Genomic DNA, 18,237 nt, shown 5'->3' with positions numbered 1-18,237 from the left:
TATTTAATGAAAAAGCCCCTAGGAGAAACATGGACTTGGCTGCATATGTGTTTACAGTAATGATGCACATGCAGCATTATTGTGGTTTGCTATATAGCTAGTACAAATTGAGACAGAACATTATTTCAAAGAGCTTTTTCACCAAGGCAATCAATCAGATTTTTATGCCAAAACTTTGTATAGAAAAACCAATTACTTTTAATGACTTTTAATCACACACTATAAATCTATTTCTGTCAGTTTCAACTGTATTTTCCAAAAATGCTGTATACTAGGATATGCAAACAAAATGAAGATACATGACACTGACTTATGTCTCTGAGAGGTACTTTAGGAACATCTTCAAGCCATCGATGACAAGCAGTTTCAGAAGGCTGTATCACGTCTCCAAGAAGCTGTCTTCCATCTATTAGCCTCCAAGTTTTATTTTTAAGAATATTAGGTGACATCCACTTGTTTTTGTAAAAAGAAGTCTAGCACACTGGTTGAAAGTGTGTAATAGCTTAGCAAGGTAGTTTTGGAAACTTCAAAATTCAATTCAATTTAAAAATGGCTTTCTAGAAAAAACCCCATGAGTTTTCACAATTATTATGCACAGATAAGAATGTTAAAATCAGCATTCAAAGTCTAACATCTGTAAAACAAAGTAATTTTATGTGGACTCCTATGAAACTTCTCTCCATATGAAAACACAGAATGCTCTACATTTGCAATCCAGCAGTCTAGTTTCTAAAACTAGAAACAGTTTTATTTACAATATACCTTGAGTAAATATATTTGTAAATTATGTTATATTAAACACAATGTTAAATGCATGAAGTCGATCTGATCATTTCTATAATTATAGGTTATCTTCTTGGCCCTAGTCATTCACATACAAGTGCCAATGAATAGGATGTAGGTATATATAAACAGATACATAAATTTTGATACAGTATCATAGTTAAGTACATCTGAATGCAGCTTTGCCAGGTAACAAATCTAAAACTAGGTCCATTATGTGAGAATGTTACAAAACAAGTTTTTATCAACAAGGTAAAAGCCTTTTCCAATTCATGAAAAGGGAGAATCTAAAATGACTAAACCTACCTCCTAGTACCAGATCTAGCTTGCTGAGATATCCTAGGGCAACATACAGCCCTAGGTCCCTCTATGGCAGTCCCACCTATCCTCCAAGGACACATTAGGCACTACTGCTATCATCAGTATTAAAAGTTCGGGAGTCAGCCCACTCAGGTGGGTCCTCTGATGGAAGTGTGCTCTTGGCCAGTGTTTGACAAGGCTGACCTGGATGCCATCCTTGCTTTTCTTCCTTCCATTCAGAAATCAAACTTTCCAGAATATTTTTACAGTGCTCTTTTCCACATCAGAATTCAATCCTTGTATATGCCTTGTAACTATTTATATCGCTATCTTTTCTAATCCATCTATTTACCTTGTAACCATGATCATTACTGCTTAGGATTACACACAAAGATGAGTAGGAAACTGCTGCATGAGATTCTGACTACTTAGATGGACCTACAGATTCTACCTTCATCTTATATCCTCAAGTCCTAGTTGCTGCTTCCCCTCTACAAAGCAATGCCTGCAATTCACCTAATTTTGATGAGAAAAGGTAATTGGGAGAAGGGATACATAACTTTTCCTCATTTTGTCTCTCCCCCTGCAAATCATCTCACCAGAGTTCCATACTTGTCTTTACATGGATCTGTAACCGCTACTAGGAGAAGAATAACTAGACATCCTTGAATTAACTTGCAACAGACCACCAGGCATACAACATTTGCAATGTTCATGTCCAAGATCCAAGGAAATTCTGCACTCAATTCCTGAGTTATACTCAATTCCATTTATTATATCATTAGTGGGAACATCAGCTCTACAACTTCAAAGAAGAAAAAATGTTCAAAATAGTTCACACTTTGCTGCAAGGTCAAAATAAAAAACATGCTCTCTCATAGCTACAATAGTCTTTTGGTATCCTTGGAGAATCCATTTCTGGACTCTTCCACAAATTCCAATATCTGCAGATACTAAGGTCCACATTAAAACATTTTAAAAGTAAAAAGGAACGTCCCTTACCTTAATGCCATGAACTGCATGGGCTGCAGGGCAGTCTCTGCCACTTCCAGAAGCCATTTCCAGGTGACACCAAGGCCTGCAACCACTTCCCTTGACACTTCAGTGCACCTGGTGCACATCAGAATGAATCATGGAAGTGTTTCCCAAACACCTCCGCAATTTATTCTCATGAGCACCAGGGCCAAAGGAGGGGGTCACAGGCCTTGGCACAACCTGGAAGTAGCTTCTGGAAGCACCAGAGACTACCCTACAGCCTGCATGGTTTGTGGCACTAAGGAAAGGAGTGCTTTTTAAAAACTTTTTAAAACTTTTTTTAGTTTAAAAAAATGTTTTTAAAGGGAACTTTTTTTTTTTTTTTTTTAAGTATCTGGTGTGACCCAGAAGTGGCTTCCAGGAGTGCCAGAGACTGTCCCCCATCATTCCTGGATGGTCAAATCCACACATGGTGTGGGACTAGTGTATTTAGTTGTCGTATTGTGTTCATGTTCATTAGTTTACTAAAGAAAGAAAGTTTAAACAAAGCTTATGATCTGAAAATGCTTTAAATGATTGGACAGTTTGTGCTATAATTTTTTTTAAGTGAAAACATACCAAAGTAAGATAGATCTTGAAGATTTATGTAAGGGCCCAGTCAGGCTCTCCTGACTTAATTTTAAAGCTCCTCCTGTGCTGTCTTCACCTATAATTAGGTCAAAGCAACATTGCTTGGGGCGATGTAACCCCCATATTCTGCTTCGCTAAATGAACCTCCGTCAGTTACTATTAGCCCCTCTGGAGAAAATGGAGCAGTGTGGATATTAACCATAATCTCCCTTATTGTCATTGCCATAATCTAGTGCCTTACAATTGGCCCCGAGGCTCCTTTTATGCTTTTTAAAGGAAGTCTGGAAATCTTGATAACATGCAGTTTGGCCCTTATGAATGCAGATCGCTCGTCTTTTCAGAACATTAGATAATCTTCAACAGCTGCAGTAATCCCCAGTATATTAGGGGATTTACTTTTTTAGGATTTCTGGCCATCCCCATCTCAGGGACTGTGGAAACAACTGTGACAGTCTTACAAATAGGGACTAAGAGCTCAAATTTAGATCTACTCCCGATCCAAAATGGTTATAGCCTTTCACTCACAGAAAGTCCATGTACCCCATTTTGGGCAATTTCCCCCTTCTCCTGAAGTCATCATACCACATCAATTTTTTTTAGGGTCACTCCCATTTGTCAGAAGATGTTTGCGGGGGACGGGACGACGATGCACAGGGGATTGCTGTGTGAAGGAGTGGGAAAGTTCCCTTGTGCTTACTCAAAACTGAGATACAACCCTTTATTAACAAAAAAGTTCTTAATCCCTCTCAGTATAATAGGTTAGATTAGTTTTGCATCTTTGCTAAATAAAAAGTAAACATTACAGCAGAATTTTGTACTGTGAATGTTCACTAGAACAGACTGTGAATGTAAAAACCTAAAAACAAGGCAATCAGTTTTCAGACATTGAATTTAAATTAGTAACTGCCATCACAGAAACCACAAAGTGCATACAAATGTGCATAGAAACAAAGCATTTAAATCAGTAAATAGTAGCAAAAATATTCTTTCAACCTTCATAGAAACATGGCTTTTCATATAAAAGATTCTTAGAACCATTAAAAGTCTATGAAATCTCCCCACGTAAAATGGCTGCCTATAAAAAATAAGCACCAAACTATGTATTACTTAACCAGGCATAAGTTTCCACAACATTTCTGAAAAAGCATCTTTTTAACTAAACCATTATTTGCTGCTAAAAACTGACTGTGGCTAACTTAAGCAAAAACTGCTCAATTGACATGCAAGACATAACTTTTTTTCCAGAAGAAAGTTCAGTACTGGAAGACCAATTCTGTACCCTGAAGGCAAATTGCACAATACTGTAAGAGATTCCTTCTCATATATATATTATGGACATACTCATAAAGCCAACTGAAAATTCAGGCTTCTGTTACTACCAACATAAAAATCCACAAAGTTATGCAGTAGTACAATTGCTTTTTCAGAAAATATAAATTATCTGCAGTTAGTTACAATAATCCAATTTTTACAATACTAAAAGAAAAACACCCACACCCCTGTTTACAATAGACTAGCTGGGAGAAGTCAGGTTCTGGAAGGAACCACTAAAGTCACTGCATTTGCTCTGACTGCATCCGTTTTAAAAGGTTACTCAAAATTCCAACCCATAGATATCAAATTATCCAAATCAAAATATCTCTTTACGATTAGAGAAGTAGTATGACTCTCATATAGGGAGTACAGTACCCCCAATCCTAGGACTGGATCTCTGTATCTAGCAGCTGGAGTTGTGTTTAGAGTCCCTTTCTATGGGATGAGAACATGGTCAACTGTTCTGATATTACCAGGTGGAGGAACTGCATTCTTGTTTCCTTTCCCCATCTCACAATGACCTGTATTATCAAAGTTGGCAGATGTAGCAACACAAATCCTTGAGTGTAAGTAGTGAAGGCAAAGTATGCTTCTGTGGTGAGAATCTATAGATGGGAACACTGATGCTTCTTATATTGGAAATCCGGTTCCCCATCTTAGAATTACAGTAGCACATTTGAAAACAGATTCCCCCATTTTAGAATTACAGTAGCACATGATAATGCAATTATTCAGCTCCAACATAATGTGCTTTAGTGCAAAATACCCATATATTTACATTTGAAATGCTTAAAATCAGCCCTTCTTGGTGTGAGCAGATTCTTTCACTGTAGTGTCAAAAAGTCTGCCTGCTCATCTTGTTAGATCATCATGTGAAATATTACGATTCTTATTTCAACAATGTATTTTCATCATAACTTTTAAGTAGCATATGTTCTTAAAATACCTAACTTTTCCCCCCTGTAAAACATACTTCAACTGGTTCTCATCATTTCCTCTTCTGTTCAGGACCTTCAAATGGTCTCATTTATATTTTCTGACATTCAAGCATAGAATACATTTTAGCTCATGGCTTTAAAGAGAAACATTATCTGGGTTTCTCATTGCTCATAAACCAACATACATACACTTGATAATTTGTTCAACAATGTTAAATATTTGTGTACATTTGAAAACAGGAACAAAGCCTGAAATATTTTTTAACAAAGCACCTTTTTTATCTCCGAGACTTCAACATTAGAACTATGGAAAGCAAAAGGTTCTCAAGCAAAGTTGCAGTCATACTAAGACAAGTTGCATCTCATACTAAGACAAATCTAAAAGTTATTCAAAATGTTGAAGCAAAGCCTTTACAGCAATTCACCCTATCAAAATCCAAGGTATCTAAATATTGCTTCCCATGAAACACAGAACATAAAGTGCTTTTAGTAAAACACTTTGTTTTCAAAAGAGATGCCCTGAAACCTAAACAATAGGCCGCACTCTACTTCTTTAGTCTAAGAAAAGGGAGTGGCTACACTGCACAGAAGAGATGTGCACATAAGTGAGGGGAACATGTGTACTGGTGGTGCTCAGCTTGCTCTCTTTTAGTAGCACACCTCCTGCTACTAAAGAGACAAGCACATTTTTAAACTGGCCTCTTAAGCAGGGGAAGTTACTCCAGGAAAATGGTAAGCTGAACTAGTTATTTGCATTGCTCCTCCCCGCATCTGTGCACATGCTCCCCCTTATGTATAGATATGACTGCAAGGCCATACAGTAAGCATTCTTTTAAATCCAAAATCTGACAAGAGGGAAAAGAGGCATTGTTCATAATAAAGTACATATGCATTACTTAATAAGGATGTGTGAATGGAATCTGTACCTATGAGCAAATGGCAATGCATTCTGGGTTGGTTCAGCCCTTGGTTCCGAGTTTTGCGTCACTTCTGGAGTTGTTCTTTCATCATCTGTCCCATTAATACTCTCAGGTGTAAGAGGAGATTGAATATCACCTCCTGCAGATTCCTTAAAGAAAGAAAGTTATGGTTACATATTAAATTTTCTGCACAAAATACACCTAGCTTCTTTAGAGTACAGTAGTACACTACAGCTACCATACATAGTAGATACATGACAACAATGGCAATAAACAGGATGCTAATACAACTAAGTAAAAAAAAAATCAAAGAATGGAGTAGTCTGCAACCAGCTTTCTGCCTAATGCCAATGCATACCAACTTCCCCTTACATTGCGGCATAACAGTGAACTATGTAAGAATCTCTCTTACATACACAATCTTCTCTTCCAATCATCTTTGTTTGTGGTACACTTTCACCAGCACTACAATAAAATAAAAATCTTTAACAGAAATGTCAGACTCAGGAATGGTCTCCCTGGAAGACCTGTGGAAGTAAGAACCTCACAGAGTTCAATAAAATATCCTCTTATTTGGCTCAAATTGTGGCCTTTTGGGGGTCAGAAAGCATGGTTTTATTTTCCCCATCTCATGAACTTGATTTTTCCTCTTCCAGTCACTTTGAAACACACACAAAAATGCCACTACAAGAAAACAGGATGCTTGATGCCACAAGATATCCTCATAAAAGTTCCCGGTGAATTTTGTTTGGATTCAGAGTTTGACTCTCAACTGCCTGAAGAGCTAAGCAGGAGAATATGTGGATGGGAGACAGAATGCCAGACTGACAAGCTGCAGTACCCATTGTGGCAGGACGGAGTCACTGCTGTGCTAACAAGCCACACAGTGAGAGAAGTGTGGGAGTATGTGAGAAGGACAATGGAGAACCACCTTGAGGACCTGTCCAGGCTTGATTTACGATTGCCTACTGATGCTTGATGGTGGGCAGCCAGAGGAGATAACCACACTGTGAAGACAACACTTGGTGACTGAGGATTCTGCGATTCACAGAATATATTTTGTAAAAATACAAAAATGGTGGTTTAGACTAGCCTGCCCACGTAAACCACATTGAATGCTGTCTAAACAGAGAAAGGCAGTATATGAATACTGAAATAACTAAACTTATTCCCTCTTAACAAGCCCAGAGAGGGGTGTACGTGTATCTGCCTTCCCTTCCAGCATCTGGATTGGCTCACTGTGCAAGTAATCTCAAACTGTTTTTGCGCTGTGAGCATCTTCTGCCTGCTCAATGCTAGGGGCACATTATTAATAACTTTCTGAGATGAGGGAGAGAGAGATTTTAGGGTCATTTCAACGCTATAATTTTATGGAAGCAGCCCTTTGGTTGCTTTGTGCTGGAATGGTAGCTTTTACTACAAATTGAAGTTCGTCTTTACATTTAGCCCAATTTGTGTAACTGTCTTTCAGACTTTAGTACTAATCAGTGCCTTAGGCCAGGTGTATACCAAGTTTCAGTAGTCTAGCAAAAGTTCAAATATTTCACCACTTTGGAGCTGAAGGAGAGATGTACAAAACACATTTTCCAGACTGTCCTAGTTATCAGAGTAGCTTGGGCAACACATATTCAGAATGCCAACTTTCTAAGTGGCATGGCACAATCCAAAGTACTTTGAGAAGTATTTATGTTCCTCTTTTGAGAAAGTGATACACAGCAGTCTCATATTTAGACTTTACTCATCATAAGAGTACAGCCCTTATGATGTACATAAGTACAGCCCGTAAGAACATAAGAACAGCCCCACTGGATCAGGCCATAGGCCCATCTAGTCCAGCTTCCTGTATCTCACAGTGGCCCACCAAATGCCCCAGGGAGCACACCAGATAGCAAGAGACCTGCATCCTGGTGCCCTCCTTTGCATTGGCATTGACAAAGCCCATTTCTAAAATCAGGAGGTTGCACATACACATCATGGCTTGTAACCCGTAATGGATTTTTCCTCCAGAAACTTGTCCAATCCCCTTTTAAAGGTGTCCAGGCCAGACGCCAGTACTGCGTTAGTACTGAATTCTAACATGTGTAATGTTCTAACTAATTTCTAATTTCTAATGTTCTAACAAATTCTAACTAATTTAGTACTACATGTGTACTGAATTCATCTACATAATTTGAGATACTCAACAATTTTGAAACCTGCCTAAGTTATCAAGTCTCAAGTAACTTCATATATAATATTGCATTATTTGCATTTATTGCTTTCATACTGACAAATTATCAGTTGGAAATTGAGTTTTCCATATCAACATGAAACAGAACAAGCAAATGTACTTTCTAGCAAATGTACTCGAAGGACCCTGTGACTGGACTAATGAGTTAACTTAATATCTCTGAGTATGGAATCTTTATCTGAAATTTTATACTGAAAGGCCATGTAAGTTGTCACTGATCTCTCTTCATTAAAAAAAATTCCTGTCACAGGTAAATTAAGAAATAACATTTGCTAGGAAGCTCTTTACTTTCCAGGTAGTATATTTTGACCTTCTGCATCACCTATAAAGACAAGGTTAAAAACAAATTGAAACTGCACTTTGTTAAAAAAAACAAAAAACTCTGAAGGAAACCATGTGATATTCAGAAGTTCATGAGTTCCATCCATACATAAACCTTTACTGGCATTAAAAAGTTAATAACAGTAATAACAAGAGCCAATGCAGTGGCTATGCTACCAAAGTTCATGAGTTTAGGGGACTACATTGCTCAGCCACAGAGGCACTGAGAGCTGCATTGGCCCTGGGGCAAGATGCTCATTTAGGTCCTCTTTCCTAAAAAATTTTTTGTACTCTATAGTTTGTTTTGTCATGGCATGGGCCCCCTGGAAGTCTGGGCCCTGGGATTTTGCACCCCTCTCTCCAGCCTTCTCAGCCAAAGTTACAAATGTAATAAATGTGTCAGTTTCTAACAAAAAGATATTTAGAAATGGGAAGCATAGACCAAGACAGGAAGAATACAAGTTTGTCAAAGGTGATTGTGATCATTCTAGCATACTGGTATTTAACATTAATCACATTTTTATTAGACAAGAGTGTTTCAGATAAAAAGAAGAGCTCAAATGTTAGGACATATCAGAACTGACAGCAAGCGCTGCCATCTTTATATTTTTTTACAGATAACATGATTATCTATTGTGCAGCATAAGTATTAAGAAATGTAAAGGTCTTTACTCCCTAACAAAAAACAGTTTCATACACACAGCTCTTTTAAAAAAAGTGCAAGCCAGGCTGAAAGGGCAGGGATGATAGCATCACCTACATTAATTTAAAACTATAGATCACCTTTTTACATGAATAACACAACTTATCAAAATACACAGAACTCAAGAACACCACAACATATCAAAATACACAATTTTAAAATCTACAATTAAAACAAAACAGCACTAGCAATCTAATATAAATTTATAATGGCAGATTAAACATTACAAGTTTGTTTAAAAACGGCAGGTTTCTTGCCTGTAGCTACAGTTCTCTGGATGGTAATTTGTACAGACAAATGGGATAGGAAAAGTTCTGAGCATTTTCAGAGCTCAATTTGGATGATTTCAGAGTTGCTTTGAAAGTTCTGTCCCTGCTCCTGAGTGGGAGAGACCCTCTGCACATTATGGCAAGGGCAGGAAGAATGTCCACCCCCCCCCCAGTTCCTTTGAGGAACCAGCTGCAGCATTTGAAGAAAGCTCCAGCAGTTTGACCCCAACCAGCAGAGAAGATGGATGCGTTGGTCATGTGTCTGTACAAATTACAAGAACACCAAAGAACCATGTCATCCTCTTTTGTGATCTCTATGCAGACACATGTAGTGGCCACTAGCTAAATTCCACTCTGAGGGCAAGTGCAGGTGATCAGGAAAAGATACTCTAAACAGCAGCAAACCCAAATGAGGTTTCTCACAGTCGTGCCAAGAATTCCAAACACACATACACACATTCCTGAGCATGGGGTCTTCTTCCAACGAGGGACAGCCCAAGGTGATCTGCTGTCTGAACTGAAGTTTTCCCAAAAAACTGCACAGAAAGTGGTGATTCTCCTCACATTGCTCCTTCCTTGAGCAGACCCTTTAAACAAAACAAGGTGTGGAATGCACTGAAGGAGCATGTGAGGAGGAAGGGGACTCTTGCCCACTTTTATGAGTGGAAAGCAGATCAAAGTAGCTCCAACCACAATGGGCTGGAAGGTGGCAGAAGCAAATTTGGCTTGAAAGGCACACAGAATCTGTTTGCTGTTACACCACCCACTACTTGATGCAAGATGCGCCATGCTCAGGTCGGCCATGCTTCCAGAACTTGGGGTACATGGTGTGCATTCACGCACTGTTGGAATGTTCCTTGCAACTGCTGTAAGGCAGTTAATGCTGGTGGAATGCTTGTTCCACCAGCATTAAAGCCAAAGAGGATTGGGCTGTAATTTGGGATTACAGGAGGACTGGGCAGGAGGTCTGGTCTAGAGGGCAGGAGGTCTGGTCTAGAGGGTAGAGCCTCTGTTTGCCTGAAGATAACATCCACAGGTCGCCAGTTCAAGGCCACCAGCACCATGAATGGTGATACCTTGAAGCAGCTGACAAGCTGAGCCGAGTTATTCCACCTGCTCTTTGGTGTGAGCGAAGAAGCGTCTTGGCTTCCCTCCACGTGAGAGATGAAGGAGCTACTTGTCAGCTTGCATGGGAGGAAACTGGAGGCCAGAATGTGATACCAGATCAGAAAGATCCATCTGAAATGTTGTGGTTCTTGAAAGACAGAGCCTTTCTTCAATTGTAAAAATTCCTACTGGGATTTAGAACAGCCTGCCTAAGTAAACCACCTTGAATAAAGTCTGAGGGGAAATCTGACGACTAAGAAAGGTGGTATATAAATACCTGTATTATTATTATTAACGGGTAATTATTTTGTAATATTCAGTAAGTATATAGATTCTTTCCTCTGAGTTTCCAAACACCATTATTAAGCTAGAACTGGCAGAAGACTTCTTATTAAAGGGCTGCACAAAGCTGACAGATATCAAAACAGAAATGAGCTATTTCAAGTGATTAGCTTTCTACCAGAAAATTGCAAAGGTCAACAGCAGTGGGAAGCTAACATTCCTCCCTAACAATACCACCACTGAATGCACCACAATAGACTCCAGTATGGGTACAAAATCTCACATTCTTCCATCAGCATTTTGTCTGGACTCAGACAGATGAAATAACTAACACACATAAGAAATAATGTCAGCTTAAAATACAGTAGTAATACAAACCATGATAAACTTCTTCACACTTCCCCCCACCCATGCGAGTCAACTACATGTGGGGAAAAAGATGGCATGAAATCCATTGTGCAACGTTGCTGGGAAATTTAATTCTGATTTTCTTAATTTTTGTACAAAACTAATTTTCTTCTACCTGAACTCCAGTAGAACTTCAGTAGTTTGGTACCCAATTATCCAGTACTCCTGATACTCTGGCATCAAAAATGGGAGCATTTCTGGTATGGGAGGAGACTCTTGCTCATGCAAGCACAGTTGTGCTTGCCTTGACAATGGCGTTGCTGACACAGGCTACAGAAGCTGCACAGGGACAACCAGAATGGCTTTGAGGTAATGCAAATATTGTAATTACTCCATCATTTAGAACTAGAGACAAACGAGGGTGGGATCCTACTGCTTCATAATCCAGCATTTCTGATAATCCAGCACCATCTAGCTTGAATTAGCCTCCAATTATCATTTGATTTCCGTATGTAGCCTTCCAAACTTCTGAAACTATCACAAGACAGGAAGCCTTTTTTTAGTGTGCGTGAGACAAAGAAGGAGAAAAGAATGTAAAAACCCCTTATTTCCCAGAAGAATGCCATTTTAGATTGTGACTGCTTTTGGGACAGGGAGTCATATAATTTAATTTTGTCTATTAACCACTTTGTCAACTTTTTTGTTGAAAAACAGTATATAAATTCTGTTTATAATCATAAGAATAATTTCAGTGTACTCTGCACTAACCTCTGAGACTGATTTGACTTGACTTTTGTACGCTCAGATTTTTAATCTGGTAGAATTAGCACCAGTTTTCAGCAATATGATTTTATGAGAATCTAATATGGTAGTCCCATGCTTTGTTGCATTTTTTCCTAACAGTATTTATGCCATTTCCATCTCATCTCAGCATTCTCAGTGTCCATCTTTCTGGGTGACAATATTTCCTTCTTAAAAACATTTTTCCTGAAACCTTTTTATCCTTTTATGTGCCCTGTCCAATTGCTTTGCTTCACTGTCTAATAAAAATTATGTGGGGAATAATATACACAATCGATCTTAATCTGAGGGATATTTTCAACTTTAAGTAGTACAGGTATGCCCCGGTATCTGCAGGATTTCATTCTGGAACCCACCCACGGTTAAATGAAACCACAGATACCAGGGATGCCCCTTACCCTCTGGGAGCCCCCTGCATCGACCAATAAATGAATTCGCAGATATAGAATCCACGGATATGGGGACCCCCCATGTATTATTAACTTAATATAATACAGCCTTAAAGGCCCAATCTTATTTAACTTTCCAGCACCAATGCATTTGCAATGCAGTCCTGAGGTAAGGAAAGAGCCATTCCCTTACCTTGAGGAGACATCCATGACACCCCCCACATCAGGATGGGGCGCATGCCCTATTAACATGGCTGAATCAGTGCTGGAATGTTGGCTAGAATTGGACCTAAGTATATTAACTAAGTTCATAACACTACAGTGTGCCTCATGCACTCTTACTTCATGCTGTGACATCCTATGCATCTTCCAGCTAGCAATGGTGCATTGTTGTTTGTTCACTGAGATACTTTCCAATTTGCTAATGATAGCAGTTTCTCATAAATCTTGCACTTGTATGCTCACACAGTACACCATGTAGCCCTTTTTCTGCTAAGAATTGGAAATGAGGAAGAACTATTCAAAATACTTGCCCTCTAGAGCTGGAAATTTCCAGAGGGTAAAGCGTATCAGCCACCAAATCCTGTCCAGTTGATAAAACAGATTGTTCCTGCTTGGATAGTGCAGAGGGTCCGGCTGAAGCAAAACTATAGTTGGGCTCCTGATAGACGGGGGACGGGGGTTTGCAAGAAGAGAGCAGCAGCAAGAGCCTCTCAAGTCCTACCATATATGCTGGTTGCTGAATTGTGACTGTTCCAGAACATGCCAAGCTCCTTCCTACTCTCTCTCTCTCTCTCTCTCTCATACACACACACAGACACACACACCCAGAATCACGCATGATGGTGGTATTGGTTGCAATGCCTCCCACTGCCTTTGCCACTGGTGAGTGTGCTGCTATAGAATCTTCATGCAACTATGCACCTATGTTTCTCAACCCCACCTCTGACAGTTGGATTAGGCTCATTTCTAAAGCAGCTGGAAACATCCAGAACATAATTGGAAGACAAACCAGAACAAACGCACCTGCGAGGGTGTACTCGTTAACTCCATCTTTTCTTGGGATTTCTCCTTAGCCAGTCGCGCAGCTTCTTTGAATTCCTGAAATTTTTCTGCAAACTAAAAGACAAAGATGCGAAATAATGTACTTAACAGAATTCACTGAGCAGATCATCCTTCATACAAAATGTTGACAAAGAAACACATTTGCCCCTAGACATTAGCATCTTCAGAAACAGCTTACAGAGAATCCAATGGAAATGGCAGAGGCCATTTTTGAAAAATGTGTTCTGTAGTAGTGACTACAGACTACTTTTACTTTCGTCCATGCCCTGGACCCTGACCTGACAAAAGTGCAAGGTACTGTTGCACTACACCATAACCAGTTTCACTGGTTATCACACTGGATAATAACATCTTCATGCTCGTTATCAGATTTCAAAGCTAGGAAGTTTGGTAACTACAGCTGATGTGCTGAAGGGCTGCATCATTCTCAGGTAGCCACATCCAAGCAGCACCTAGATCCAGTAATTGCCACAGGGGTTCAGTATATCAGAGAGAGAGAGAGAGAGAGAAATCTGATCAGATAGTTAACTAATCCCAGTAGCTGCTGCAAAGATTTGGTACTTAATGGTTTTCTGTTCTCACTTTTCCAGGTGTCTGGTTGCAAACTTTGAGCTGTGAAGAGTACTGTTCACATGTAGTACTGTTATCATTCATAGCCTCATCTTGTTCCTATTGAGACCAACTGTTCTGGTCCTTTCCAGATGAAATTACGACCATGATCTACTATAGCTGTTTCTATAGTGCTGCCAAATCTGTACACTAAATGATCGGCAATGACACAGAATCCTTTGACATCTGCTAACACATCCTGTTGACAGTACAGATACTCTTCTGCAGCTAGTCTCATTCCAAAAGCCATTCACTGCAATTTGCAATGAACTTCTGGGGTCCAAAAGCTAGTAAGCCAGCTGCTCTCTTCATCTAACAATTCTAATTGATAACCATCCTAAGCATCTAGCACAGAAAGCATTTTTGCTTCAACAAGATCAGATATCTTCTGTGATGGTCATTTGGTAAACAAAGCATTACTATGGATTCATTAAATTGCTTCAATGAATAAAGATGTGAAGTTTGCCATATTTCTCTATGGCCAGCATACCACTAAACTACTTGGTAAATTCTGTTCCTTTGGCAGTTATGCTGTACCACGTTTCCATCTGCTTTAATTGTTTTGTGTTCTTTTGTTTCAGCATTACTGGAAGCAACAGGGTACACGCTGCACAGGCTGGTACTGAACTTTTACCCACTTGAGATGGAGTGTCCTGAGAGACAAATCCTTTAAGATATCATGGTAATTTTTTAGAATGTGTGCTTTTGGTATTCTACCTGGTTCAGATCCCTGAGCACAATTTTTACTGGCTTTCTGAGCAATTGTGTGCAGGATTTGTGACATAGTCAAAGTTACTAGGTTCATTTGATCATTAATATTGGCTGAAAGGAAGAGCTTCTGTCTCAAGTTTATTCAAGCATCCCCTGCATAATGGACAGGTGAGGAACCAGAGCACTGAAGAAAAAAACAAACAGAAATCCTCAAGAAGCAGGAGTCTTTAAGCTTACAAAAACGAATTGCCAATTCAAATGCTAATTGAAATGCTCTCACTTGACAGTCTTTTAGCTTGCAAATTCAAATTGACTGAGAGAGGTGACCATTCAAAAGCATCCAACAGCTTTCCCTTCCTTGTCCATGCATGTGCACACATGCTTTCTGAACTGAGGGAGAAGGCCAAATGAGTGGATCCTTGAAAAACATTCTAAAACCAGAGGATACCTGTAATTTGAAACTCTAGCTGACACGTTTTTCCTTTTCCTTAGTGATGTGGCTGTAGCAGTGGTGGTGTGAAATTCTGCCATTGTACAGTCTCAGTGTTACTTTATATAGTGATAGTCTTGCTGCTCAATCTTACTTACACGATGTTCAGAAAATCTCTGTATCCCATTACATTTACCACCACTCTATCGGGCGTTCACCTTCAGCCAAAAATAGTAAAATTTGTTGGCATCTTGTAAAAAAAATAAACAAACCAGGTTGCTTTCTTATTATACCATTTTAAATGTCATGTGACTTTCCCCACACTACTGAACTGCTACCTGCAGGAACATCACTGCACATCTGTGTCAGGTTGCATATAGATTTATTCTGCTTAGAGCATTTACAAACACTCCAGCAAAATAGTTTTTCCTCCTAGAACTTCTGCTAATAGTGCAAATGCCAATTTCTACAGATTCCATTCTGAGATCTGCTGGACTCACCAGTTCCTATGTGATGACAACCGTCGACACAGTGCATGCTCTCAGCTTCTGATGGGGGAATCTCTTGCATCAATGTTGGAGACACCTGCATATCTAGCATTTTCTCACTATCTATAGCTTCTTGCAGGGTTAATGGAAACTTTCTGAGCTGTTTTACTTTGTCTTTAGTGCCTATGACCGATCTGCCCCTAATCAATTCTTCTTTCAGGATGCCACATGCACAGGAATAAGTCAATGTGCACAGTTTAGCAAAATAAAGATCTGTGGTTTCAACAGGTCGTTGTGTACACTTGTCAAAGAGAAAACATTTTGTGCAGGTTCAGAGTGTTTTTGCAGTGCTTTGGTGTGCTGATAGTATGCTCAGGTGCTCCTGGAGCATGTCACATTGCCTTCCCATCACAAATCATAGTGTTTCAACCTTAATTTGCCATCTAAAACAGTTGCAATTTCATAATTGTGCCCTGGAAAGTTCATTCAATGCAAATATTTTATTGTCACTTCCATAGGCCCAGGAACTGGAATCAGGCTGGTTGCCACAGTCAGAATCTCTGCTTGATCTACTCATCCATTTGTGCCACTTGAAAGCAACGCTGCTTCAACACTTTCCTTTAGAGGAATCCTAATACTTCTGACACGTTTCAATAGTGCCTATTTAAACCAAGGAATGCAGAGGCCTTGCTTAAGTTATTCAGGTTTTATTGATAATACCCTACAGCCAGTGCTCCAACTCCTCACTCATATCCTAGAGCAGTGGTTCTCACACATTTAGCACCAGGACCCACTTTTTAGAATGAGAATCTATCAGGACCCACCAGACGTGATGTCATGACCGGAAGTGACATCATCAAAAAGGAAAATTTTGAACAATCCAAGGCTGCAATCCTACCCACACCTACCCAGGAGTAAGTCCCATTTACGATTATTGTTAAAAAAAATATACATAGTAGCCTGTTAAAAGTACATGTCTGTAACATTACCCCAAATGCAGTCACATACCATGGTAGAATCAAGTCTAATATATTAAAAAATTAAATACTGAAATGAATGTGGATCCACTTGAAATTGGCTTGCGACCCACCTAGTGGTTCCCAACCCACAGTTTGAGAAACACTGTCCTAGAGCTTTAATTTCTATATACTACTTTTCAACCAAAAGTTGTTCACAAAGCAGTTTACACAGCTAAATAGTCACTTCTAGTCTCTTATAAAGTCAAATAATGTTATTGCTATTGCTTCCTTGGTTGAAAGAAAGGGCCATCTATCTTAACACAGGGTAGTGCAGTTAATATGTTGCTGGTTCCCTTGAACTACTGAAGCTGGCTTTCTAGTCAAGTATGGCAGAGGCTGTGGTTATGACCTTGTTAATGATTGCTGCATAGAGATGGATAAGAAAATTTGGACCACACTGACAAATGTAACTCAGTCAAGTACTTTTTTTTAGCCTTCCTAAAATAATCATTAATTTTCATACTTCGGCTTGCTAATCATTTATTTTGAGCAACCTCTTCTCCCTGTTTTTTCTAATCCCATTCTCACAATCCACTGTAAATGAGCATTTCCTTCCGAGTACATGATTTTCTCCATTCTCTGTACACTTGCAAAATGCTTCCTTAAGTAGAACGGTACAGCATATGCTTCCCCATTACTACCGTTTGTTTCTTTGCTTGCCATTATAGATGCTTATACATGATTGGTTGGGGAACAGAAGAATGGTGATGTATTCCCAGGGTCCAGCTGAGAAAAGGGAAGGAGGTAGATAGACAGTCTTATACTCTCATACACACCTCTCATTTTCTTCCTTACAATAAGTTGTTCCTGCATGCATTCAGGCACCTTTATTTGGAAAGGAACCCCTTAGACTTATTACGAATAGTCATTTCTGCTTCTAAACTGTCATTATCGCTTCAAGCCCCCCCCCTTTTGTCCATATTCACTATTTAGGAACCAGTGTGGCTCTACATAACCATCTGGTGTGGTGAATCTGATAAGCAGGAAGCTTAAATAGTTTCAAACAGAATTCTCTCTTGGGAATTCTATATCCCAGAATCAGCTGTACCCAATCACATACTCCTCTCTAGAATGGAATGCAATCAAAGTTGCCCTATCCCCATACTATCTATGGTCTGGATCCTAAATGCTCCACTCAGCTGCTATTTAACCCATTTAAAAATCAAGCAGATCAGTCCCTATCCCAGGCTTTACAGAACATTACTTCAGCCTTCAGCAACAGATGCTCTCAAGTCCTGTTCAGGTGTCACTCAATGTAGAAAGAATGTGTGGGAAGTAACAGTGGAACTACGCCAGCAAGCACCAACTCCAACAGACTTCACTGTGCATGCTTACAGGGTTTGTCTGAGGAGACAGTAGATGTACTTGGGGAGAGCTCTCAATGACCAGACCACTGGCAATAATACATTTTACAGTGCAGGAGTGCTTCATGATACCTGGATAACCAACACCCATAACCAAGCAATGATCACCCAATTTGAAATAGGAAGACCTTGGTTGGCTCTCTTTCTTCTTCCCTCCAGTCTCTTCTTAAAAGCTTGTGTAGCATAATGACTACATTATAGGGCCCAATCCTATCTAATTTTCCAGCAGCGATGCTGCCCT

General features: G+C 39.5%; 1 protein-coding gene across 1 annotated transcript in view; it reads right to left on the bottom strand.

Annotated features, from left to right (window-relative positions):
* Nucleotides 1-18,237, bottom strand: part of HOMER1 (homer scaffold protein 1) — a 108,892-nt gene that overhangs the window by 48,135 nt on the left and 42,520 nt on the right. Inside the window, exons 4-5 of the mRNA XM_066615332.1 lie at nt 13,337-13,429; nt 5,867-6,009 (exon numbers count right to left, since the gene is read on the bottom strand). Coding sequence (XP_066471429.1) covers nt 5,867-6,009; nt 13,337-13,429 — 236 coding nt within the window. The remainder of the gene's footprint in view (nt 1-5,866; nt 6,010-13,336; nt 13,430-18,237) is intronic.

This window comes from Tiliqua scincoides, chromosome 2 (assembly GCF_035046505.1).
Source record: "Tiliqua scincoides isolate rTilSci1 chromosome 2, rTilSci1.hap2, whole genome shotgun sequence".
NCBI lineage: Eukaryota > Metazoa > Chordata > Lepidosauria > Squamata > Scincidae > Tiliqua > Tiliqua scincoides.
This window is presented reverse-complemented; position numbering and strand designations above follow the sequence as displayed.